We start from the raw sequence: 11,237 nt of genomic DNA, 5'->3' as shown, positions 1-11,237 counted from the left end.
ACTAAGGATCAACAAGTATATTTAGCTGATGGAACAAGACTGCATTTGCTCTGTTTTGTTATTTATTTTTATAGTTACTGTCACAAATCTACAACACAGGAAACACAGTAGAAATGTTTAAAGAGACCCTTGAGATATATTACTAAGGATCAACAAGTATATTTAGCTGATGGAACAGGACTGCATTAGCTCTGTTTTGTTATTTACTTTTACAATTACTGTCACAAATCTACAACACAGGAAACACAGTAGAAATGTTAAAGAGACCCTTGAGATATATTACTAAGAATCAACAAGCATATTTAGCTGATGGAACAGGACTGCATTAGCTCCGTTTTGTTATTTACTTTTACAATTACTGTCACAAATCTACAACACAGGAAACACAGTAGAAATGTTTAAAGAGACCCTTGAAATATATTACTAATGATCAACAAGTATATTTAGCTGATGGAACAGGACTGCATTAGCTCTGTTTTGTTATTTACTTTTACAGTTACTGTCACAAATCTACAACACGGGAAACACAGTAGAAATGGAATATATCTCAAGGGTCTCTTTAAAACTAAGAATCAACAAGCATATTTAGCTGATGGAACAGGACTGCATTAGCTCCGTTTTGTTATTTACTTTTACAATTACTGTCACAAATCTACAACACTTTTTTTAAGTTTCCAAAATGAAATCTTAAGTGATTTTCATCAATGTGATATATTAGACATATGTAAATTAGTTGTACTCAACCTAGAATTTCATGAGTGGGCACAACACTAGTGCACTGATATTTACATTGTAAGTAGGGGTTCAAGGGTTCTCCGAGGTTATATTATTACAATAATTTTGTGTAATTTATTACTCACCAGTAACATAATTCGCACTAAAAATGCTCCTCCCCTTTACTTAGTTTCTCTTATAATTACAATAATGTGCCTTAAATAATAAAAAGAATAATATCATGCATCTGGCCATGAGCAGTATGGCTAGCACCTCTGATGTTTGACATGAAAAAGAGGCTTCTCAATGCGATAGACAAATTTTTAGTCCCATTTTCGATCTAGTAAAAATCCATGCTAGTGAAATGAGTGGTCATGTTTATTACTCTAAACATGCATTTTAGAAAGACCAATTTCATGAAATATAGGCCAACTGCATTGACATGTCAAAATAGTAGATATTTCATAGATTGGCAATTTTCAAAAGGAGACACGAATGAAATCCTAGAATTAATGTGCTACCACACTCTCACCACAACATTGATGACAGTGTAAATATTAATATAATTAGTTTTGGTACATGCTAATGAAGTAAATCATTGCACACTTTTAATATTTTATATATTTTTCTATAGTTTCTAATACTGAAAAAACAAATTCATAGTAGGAAAGTATATTGTATGTACATACAGCAGATTCTTAGGCTTATGGTATGCTACATGTAAAGCTACATTTTAAGCTCAATTATAGGTAATTGTGCTAGCACAAAACCAAATTCACTTTCAGCTTGTTGTACAAAATGTTTAAAAGTGTAATCTGTATGTCTTCATAAAGGTTTTATTCACAAATGTGAAGTTGCACTCCATTTTGTATTGAAAAGTACATCATAATTTTCAAGAAATTTTGCACGACAAAATATAACTGAACAATTTTTTCCACTCTGACCAATTCCAATATTTAACCAGCAATTCATATAAATTTTTTGCCAGATAATACAAGTTATTTTAAAGTCTGCACATTAGTAGAAAGAATATTAAACCAATTATTGTCATTATTACATGCACACAAAACTTAGATATACACAAATAAATGCAGTTATAATTCTTACATCAAGCACAGTGAGAGCCTGAAGGTTTGAAATCTTTGATGGAATTGTGGATAGTTTGTTAGAAGCTAAGATTAACTTGGTCAATTCTACTTGATCCCACCATTTCTCTCCATCAGTATCATCCAAAGATACTGAAAGCATTTTACTTTTCTCCGGTGTGATGTTATTGATGTCCCACACAACATCGGGAACTATATAAGAAACAAAAGAGCAAGTTTATTTCATCGTTATGAAGCAGTCTTTTTTTGTTAAAAAAAACAAATTTGTGACAGCTTTGGATCAGTAATCTACAAAAGTGCATCAAAACCAAAATAAATGTTGCCCATCATATCCAGGTACTCTCACGTAAAAAAAGTTTTAAAAATTTAAAGTAGCAATACATATATCCTTTTGAAGAAAACCTTTACAAATATTTATAACAATACCTGAAATCAGTATTAAATAGTTAACATGATCTATGGTTGCACTAATACACTAAAAATATAATTTTGTTATGGATCTGTCTGCAACTCTTGTATTAACTTATAATTGTAAAAATTTCGAACGAAGTCAGTCATCAACCAAAGTTTACACCTAAGCTAAATAAGCAGCTGAATATTCATTGTAATATTGTCTGTAAACATATATGTGTTAAAAAGTGGGGTTTATAGGTTTGAAGACGATATTTACATTATTCTTTCATCTTGACTATTGTTATTTTCAAATCAAACAAGCACCTGTATGAAAAATTACAGATGTCTATTTACAAATTATGAAAAAAATTACAATTACAAATGAAATAAAATGGATTTTTGTAATTCACGGCACAGAGGTACAAGTATATTGGGTTTGGACTAGGTACAAATGTTAATAAACAACACAACACAAATCTCAATGTACTTAACTTCAAAAAATAAAGGAGTTAGGAAAAAAAAAACAAGAAGAGAACTAATTCTGAAAACAACACAATGTTCCAAAACCAAACCATTTCTCAAGATCAATAATAATATCAAGCAGTAATTCTAACTAACTATATCTTGTGAACTAACTGTCTTCTGTAAGTGATAAAATTGTACTTGTTTCAAAGTTTTATTTTGGATTTCTGTTATATTTTAATAAATTGTTTTTGTTTGACCCTGACTGTTGTAGAATATTGTTTTAGTCTGTTACAGTTTTACTCCAGATATATACTTCAATTTGTAGAAAGTGTTAGTTACAAAATTATCCCTCCCTCTTTTTTCTTTATGATGTGACATTCTAATACTTTTGAAAATCATTTGTGGTGAGTTTGGAAACTAAAAACATTTATGGACTGTGATCACAACTTTTGCATTCATGGGTAAGAAAATTATAATATATTTAAGAACAAGTTGAAAAGCTTTTTTGTAAGTATTATGAACTTCCAGAATAGTGTGTCTAATAAGGTGCTTGATTTTACTTATATGTGTATATAAAATGAGTTTAAACTTTTATTGGACAGGTACATATATAAGTACAAAATGGGGTAAATTTAGTTTGAGCTGTTAAGTCTTTTTTAAAGGGTTAATCTTGCTCATTCTTACATTTTTATGCCATTGGTTAAACAAACCTGAACATATGACCAAAAAATAATAATAATAGAAATTCTTGTATTAAAGGCCAAACTTTAAATGATTATGTATTTCTTCTGTACTCTCTCAAGAAATATTTTACATAATAATATGTTATGCAAAACTTCTGTTAAACATGATACAAATAAATATACCTGTACAATATGTGTATTCAGGCAACTCAATGTTCCTTGGAACACAGAAACTTGTGATTATGTGACCCTGAGATGATACTTATTAACTGGTACAGAACTCTTAACTTGTGAGGCTGAGTAAGACCCTTTACTCTCATTTGGCATTTAAATTGTAACACCAGCTCAATAGCAAGTATGCAGTTGTTCAAACACAATTTCTAGTGATAAGTAATACCATTACTTTCAATATTTACATATAAACTAAATGTAAGGCTTATAACTGTATAGTCATTTTCTTTTTTCATAATGATTTCTGCAACGTACTGCAACAAAGCAAGACATTTCTTTAATTTTTTGTCAAACTTTACAGACCTAGTAGTGCTACTAAATATAAACAAGTATGCAAGAGTGGAGTAAAGCTGGCACTTTAAATAAAGTTAGGTGATTTAATAACTTTCAAAGTTCACATCATGATGAAATTATGTGTTAACAACTGTTCCCACAGATCATTTAGAAAATTGGCATTTAATCAACATGTAGCAAGAGTTTAGAAAATGGTTTTCTTGCTTAATAATTTCATTGCTTTTTATATAAAATACCTACTTTTCAGGTCCATATGCTGAAAACACTAGAATTTCATCATGTTTTTTAATGCCATTTATTAGAACTGTTTAATCCATATTTTTTACTACCTTGTACAAACACAAATAGCTCGACCATAGTATCTATTTTCCAAAATCCACAGCAATACAAATGTTTAAATGCACTCAAAGTCATTACTACACACAAATTCTACTGAAATGAAATGTTAAGGTAGTTCATTGTATTTTCTTCTCTACATCTACACAGTATCCTTACTGTATCACTATCAGTTTAATGAGATAAAATCAAAATAATGTTAGAAGCACATGCCAGATTTCATGAAGAAATAACTCCTTGCTTCTGACTGTTGCTACTAGATCTATTTATTTTATATAATGATTGATCCATTGATTGTGTGAATAGGCTCATTTACACATACTCAACTATGTAGTGCTGTCCCTAGAAATTACAAAACTCATTTATTTATATCAAACTAAGAAATAAAGCACCTTCCACCATGCCCCTGTTAGACAAATTCAGTTGCCCACTTTGTCGAGCTTGCTTAATTATCTGTGGATGAAGAGTAGGTTCTTTTTGTTGGAGATGAAAACACGCTCCAACATTTCCTCGAAGTCTAAATCCTTTTCCCCGACCCCGGCTCACATTTACACTTACAGCAACGGCCCGATTTGTAACTCGCGGAATCCTTGAGTTTGCAGATTTTTGGCTCATAATTAAAAGACTAATTACGATCAATTTTGTAAAACGAAAAAATTCTGCTTATCCCTAGATCTTTTTACTTCACGATATTCACTTCAAACTGCTGACTACTAAGTAGACATCCCATAATACATGTTGCCTAGCCATAAAAATAAAAAATTGTAACCTTAGCGCCATCTAGTGAATATGTCTAAACAACGTTACAGCATTGTTGATAAACACGTAAGACCAGTGGTTTGGTAGGATTAACGTAGATATTGATAAACACGCAGTTAATTATAGAATTAAGTTATGGCATCTGACATTAGGAAACGTTGGTTGTAGCTGAAGTTTAATTGTGAAAATGGCACATAACATGCGTGAAGTTGTTAAGACGAAAGGTGTAATTTTAATTACCGTATTCAGTGTTGCAACCTGCACAAAAATTTATGTCTATTGTCGAAATTTCGTCTCAACGACACTAGTACTAGTAGTAGCCTAGTGTAATGAAAATGTTGCGATTATGAACGAACATTCGACACTTACGTTTATGAGAAAAGAAAATTCACTTTTTTTTTTCTTTTTGCAGCTTAACATAATGTGAAACACACATTAAAACTATTTCAACTGTATACCTCAGTCTTATGAAACCAGTTTTAAATGTTTTATTAATATTTTTAAATAACATAATTTGATTGTATAGGTCATTGGTTAGGCCATATTTGGAGTATTGTCTTAGGTGTAGTCTTACCTTAGAATGGCTATTGAACTATTAGGAAGGGTGCAGAGGAGGTTTACTAAAATGATATGTGGGATATAAACGTTGTCATATCAGGACAGATTGAGTTCTGTGTAGTTATTTTCTCTTTTAAAAAAGATGAGTTGGGATGTTATTGAAGTTTTTAAGATTTGGTGAGTTAATTGATAGTGTCAATACATAATGTTTTCCCCTTTGTACTTAAAACTAAAAGTGAGAATGAATGGGGTAGGGGACATAAATGATATATTTTAGCAGGGAAGGAGTCATCTTCAACTAAGATAGCTCTTTTTTTTTTCTAACACAAGGTGCTTGCTTTCATATATGATCAGTGCAGTTAATCATTAATGTAAGGGAGTTTAAGAGAAAGCTTGATAAATATTTGAATGATAAGGGCTGGCTTTTTAATTTGATTATTTTATTTTTAAAGTTTAGTTTAGTGGATGGGATGACCTAGGCAGACCAACAGATTCTTTGTTCTTAAATTATATGCATATAAAAAAATATGTAATTTAAATTTCATTCTGTTCATCAGATAGTGGGTATTAAGAAGAATTATATATTAAAACTTGTTCCATATAGTGAAGTCTACAGTTATAGAGATTGACAAATAAGTTTTCTGTCAACTTACGTTATGAAAAGCCCCCTCAAATGTGAAGCACTTGCTTATAATTTTAAGATTTTCATTGCTTTGGTCTTTCTGCCCAGTCACTACCAGTGTTAATGTTACTTGATTGATGTTAAGGGTAAGAAACACTGTGCATGAATTTTATACTAATAAGATGTATTTTTATTAACATGCTAAAATGTTATCTTTAACTGTAATACTAACAGTACTAATGTAACACTAACAGCAATAGCCAACTATGATGTAATTTCAAATATAGTATTGCATAACCTGAAATGTATCAAAGTCAGTCACTGGATAGCAAGACTTTCAACATAAAAGTTATGGTCACATCACAATAACCTATTTTTATGTGTGTGCTATTAGTTGCAGTAGCTATAATTTGCATAAGTATTGTACATTTGTAGTGTAAATTTATTATGTAGACCCCAAAGAATGTTTTTATTTTTAGATTAAGAACTTATGTTACTAAACTTGCATGATATTGGCCATTGTTAAAAGTGTATGCTTACAGGTTGTCCAAAGATATCCTATATGTGTGGATGACACCAACTTTCCTGATTTTTCTCCTTTATGTTAAGATCTTTGACTCTTATTTTGTGCTTTTATGTTCACATCATCATTATTTGGGATGATGCAGTACCTTTATATTTGAGGAAGGCATCTATTCTCCTCTTAAACTCCTGCAAGGTTGTGGCAAAACCTCATTCCACAAGTTAATCACCCTGTTAGAGAAATAAGACTGAAGTCTAATATATCTTTTCCAAATCTTAGCTTGTGTCTTGGTCTTTTACATTTGTAATACAGCAGAGAAATCAGAGGCCTTAATGCTATTGATCTCCCATATAATTTTGTGAACTTAAGAGTTCCATCTCTTATAGTTATCCTTCTTTTTTCAAAAGAAAATATGTTAAGAGATTTTAATTTATCCCCATAATATAACCCTACTGTCCATGGAAGTCTTGTAATAGCCCACCATATTAATCCTTTCTAATAAAGTACTGTTTCTTAGAGAAGATCCAAACTATATAATATACAAAGTGATGCCTAACTAGTGATTTATATAAAGTGGTTTTTAACAGATTAAAAATAAGGCATCAGGAACAAATAAGGTTGTCCTGAGTGTTTTAAATATAATAAATCTAATTCTCTTTCATTTTTGTAAGTGAATAGACAGTGGGTAGGTACATGAGGATTAGAGTTGCTAATGTTCCTCTTGTTTTTAAAGGGGATGATAAGAGATGATCGGAAATCATAGAATGATTAGTCTTTCATTTTTAGGTCAAAAATTCTATAGAGTCTGATAAAAGAAAGTTACTAAAATTACTGAAGTATGATAACATACTGTATAACGAACCATTCGGTCTTTAAAAGCTGCCCCCACACTAACACCCCTGAAAAGAATTAATAACTTAAATCCACCCTTTATTTTTCAAAAAATTATCAAACCCATTTTAAGTTATTGTAAAGTGCTGGCCTCAGCTACTGATGGCAACTTATTCTATAAGTCATTCATCTTGTTAGAAAATAAAACTTTCTTACTTCCCAAATCTTAAACTTGTGTCCTTTGTGTGGCACCTTATAAGTTTTTTGAAAATATAATTATGCCATGTTTACACCCAATCCATTATCTGGGTAAAAGAATCTTAACATGAATTCACAAAAAGAAAAAATTCTATCAACTTCTAGAATTGTAGTTTGGCTGTGGTTTCGCTAGATAGTAGATAGGGACAGTGGGAGTCTCGTTAATCCATTCATGCGCGTCACTAAATAGATGACGAGGCATTTGGCTACCTTAAGAGAGTCAAGAGTTAGCAACAGATCACTGCCTCAGTGGTTTGAGTGACTTATCCACCACTGTGTCAAGATATTGAGTGAGTTCTCAAGTGTATTATACTGCACATAGCACAATTAAAGGTCATTTTACAGATATGTATCCAACTAACCTAGTAATCAATTGTTCTGTAGTATCTCATCATCCTCAATACAGCTAAAAATACTTAAAAGCTTAATGTCACCCACAAACTTTTAATTTGGTAATTTTATCTCTTGATATTATTAATGTAAATCAGAAAAAGTGAGGATCAAGCAGTGACCTTTGAGACACTTCACCAGTAACAAGTATGAACTTCATTAATAACTTTTTGTTTTCTCTCTCTGCCAACCATCCTACAGTCCAATTTACTATTCCTTCCCCAACCCTCACTGATGTGAATTTCTAAGCTAATCTTTTGTGTGGCACCTTACTTTTTCAAAATATAATTATTCCATGTTTACACCCTATCCATTATCTGAGTAAAAGAATCTCAACATGAATTCACAAAAAGAAAATCTTGTCTTGCTAATCTATTAGCTTTTGTTGTTTTTTTTTTTTATTGTTGAGTAATTAATTGAAAAATAATTTTGTCAATAAGTAAAGGTACATAGAAGCTCCAAAAGCTTTAATATATTATTTATGATATTCAACTTTGTTTTCTTAGCTTTCCCTCAGAGCACTTGAAGGTTAAAATATTTCTACTCTCCAAAGGAAACAACCTCAGAACTTTGAGCCTTTTCTCAGTGCTTAATTTTATTAAACTATACACCTTTCTAGTAATCTGTCTCTCTTCTTTTTTCAATATTTTGATAACCTCCTTGTAGTATAGGTAGCTTATACTGAACATAGTACTACACAAGGAGCCGGACATTTGTAGTTTAAAAAAAACATGTAAAAATGTATTAAGTTTTGAAAACTGCATAATTTTGGTACTTTTTTTATTCCTTGTACCATGTGTTATAACTTAGAATTTCTGGATCTGAACCTTTCAAAATTCACTATTGAATCTCCATCTAAAACAACAATTAGTAAGTATGCAAATATAGCAGACTTGTATGACAGCGACATGCTCTCATAGGGATATATGGGTCAGTACTTCACTAGATGCACTGCTGGAATTGCAACTAGATGAACATTCTCGATTACTTGATGTCTTAGCAGGAACAGGATTTCTTGAAAATGAGATAAAGGAGTTTGGTTATGGGAATATAGACAGTTTGGATGGTTGTGCTGAAATGTTAGAAAAGGCTAAAGAGAAAGGAATTTATAAACACAATTTTGTTTCATTGTTAGGAGAAGGCCATACTTTATTTATTCAAGATGATACATATGATATTGTCATCATGAGTGGTAAAGGCCAAATATACTCTTCCAGTAGTTTTTCCTCTATTGACTAGGGTCAGCAAGCCAAGTGGTTTCATAGTATTTCCTGTTAGAACAGACTTGACAGATAATGATAGTCTTACATGTTAGACCTCACCACAGTTTCATACAAAGTTACAATAACCTTCTTGTTCTTAAAGGAAAATAATTTTTAAAACTTGTGGAACTCAAAACTCTTTTGTTCTTTTCTTAACTATTATTCCAACTTGAAGTCTTTAGGGTTCTATCAACAATGCCAGTGCTTCTTTTACACAAGAAAGAATCCCTTCCTACAATCATGCTACCACACCCCTGGTGTACAACTTTATGCTTTTTTTATATCTTAAAACTTTTAACAAAAATGTTTTACATACTATATAAAGTTGGGGGGAATGTGTAATAACTCAAAATAATCTCTATCATTTTCCTTAATCTTTACTTTTGGAAATTTATAATTTTAGATTTAATATGGTTTGAAAGGTTCATACAAGTAATAAAAAGATTTTTGAAAAAATAAGGATGATGTAGAGATGGCAATGCTTAAAAGTACACAAACAAGGTAGGGATGAATACACAAAGATCCATACATAAGTAGCCATTTGAAAAAAAAATGTGTTTATCTACAACGAAAGCAAATTTTGAAGAAATGCGACTAGAATTATCTGTTGTGATTTGTGCACCTGAATTATTTGTAGACACTGATCAGATGTGGAAATTTTTTAAGAATAGGGTAGCTGTAAGTAAAAATCCAGGTTGGCTTACAAAAAATTTAAGAGATAAAAGTAAAGAAAACCATCATTAATTTAAGAAATTTAAATTGACTGGTATAACAGGAGTTGGTGAAACAGGAAATTAGAACATGAAAAAGGATGTATGAGAAAAGGTTGGCTGAAAATGGATCCATAAGGATTTCTTTAAATACATTAAGGGTAAACAAAATGTTAGAATGGGGGTAGGACCCTTGAAGGATGATAAAGGAAAACACATATCTGCTGATTATGAAGTGGCTTGATTATTAACTTTTTCTTTTTCTTAAATTTTTACTAATGAAGATTTAAGCAGTATTCCACATCTTGAACAGATGATAGATGGAAACAAGATCAAACAAGAGGACTGCATTAATTCTGAGCTGATTAAGAAAAAATTGGGAAACTTAAAGAATGATAAGGCTCCTGGGCCAGATAATATTTACCCAAGGGTTTTGAAGGAGGTTCAAGATTGGATATGTGAGCCACTTGCTACTATTTTTTGTAAGTCCTTGAATAGTGAGCAGGTACTAAACGATTGTAAATTACCTAATGTAACTCCTCTTTTCAAGGGAGGTGATAAAAATTGTACCAGTAATTATAGACCCATTAGTCTTACATCAGTTGTGGGAGAAGTTTTGAAAAGTCTGATAAAAGATGCTTTGTAAATCATTTAACAAAGTTTAGAATTTTATTAAATAGTCAACATGGTTTCACCAAGGGAAAATCTTGCCTTACAAGTCTTTTGACAATATGAAAACATCATGATAACATAGATAAGGGTAAGAGTACAGATTTGGTGTATCTGGATTTTCAGAAGGCCTTTGACAAGATGCAATATAAATAGGGTTGTAAAGAAAATGATCTCTATAGGTGTGGGGGATAAGTTAACAAGTTGGATAGAAGAGTGGCTGGATGGAAGAAAACAAAGTGTTGTTACAAATGGAGTTTAGTCAAACTGGATTAATGTCACAAGTGGGGTTCCTTGGGGCTCAGTCTTAGAACCCTTACTCTTTTTTATTTACATCAGTGATATAGATGAAGGAATGGTCAATAAATTAGTTGAATTTGCAGATGATAATAAGGTATTCGTATTGCTAGCTGTGAAGAGGATGCTGCTGATT

The 11,237-nt window shown here is 31.3% G+C and overlaps 2 protein-coding genes across 9 annotated transcripts in view; one reads left to right on the top strand and one right to left on the bottom strand.

Moving 5' to 3' along the window:
* The window catches only part of LOC106467675 (leucine-rich repeat-containing protein 40-like), a 72,274-nt gene extending 67,316 nt beyond the window's left edge, over nt 1-4,958 (bottom strand). For both annotated transcript variants that reach the window (XM_013928050.2, XM_022395886.1), the window contains exons 1-2: nt 4,615-4,958; nt 1,822-2,012 (exon numbers count right to left, since the gene is read on the bottom strand). In XM_013928050.2, coding sequence (XP_013783504.1) covers nt 1,822-2,012; nt 4,615-4,837 — 414 coding nt within the window. In that variant the 5' untranslated portion in view covers nt 4,838-4,958. The remainder of the gene's footprint in view (nt 1-1,821; nt 2,013-4,614) is intronic.
* Nucleotides 4,959-5,013: 55 nt separating this feature from the next.
* The window catches only part of LOC106467677 (transcription elongation factor 1 homolog), a 20,948-nt gene continuing 14,724 nt past the window's right edge, over nt 5,014-11,237 (top strand). For 4 of the 7 annotated variants that reach the window (XM_022395881.1, XM_022395882.1, XM_022395879.1 and 1 more), the window contains exon 1: nt 5,071-5,205. In XM_022395881.1, coding sequence (XP_022251589.1) covers nt 5,169-5,205 — 37 coding nt within the window. In that variant the 5' untranslated portion in view covers nt 5,071-5,168. The other 3 variants (XM_022395884.1, XM_022395883.1, XR_002612457.1) reach the window with 2 other exon arrangements.

This window comes from Limulus polyphemus, unplaced genomic scaffold, assembly GCF_000517525.1.
Source record: "Limulus polyphemus unplaced genomic scaffold, Limulus_polyphemus-2.1.2 Scaffold2703, whole genome shotgun sequence".
Lineage (NCBI taxonomy): Eukaryota > Metazoa > Arthropoda > Merostomata > Xiphosura > Limulidae > Limulus > Limulus polyphemus.
This window is presented reverse-complemented; position numbering and strand designations above follow the sequence as displayed.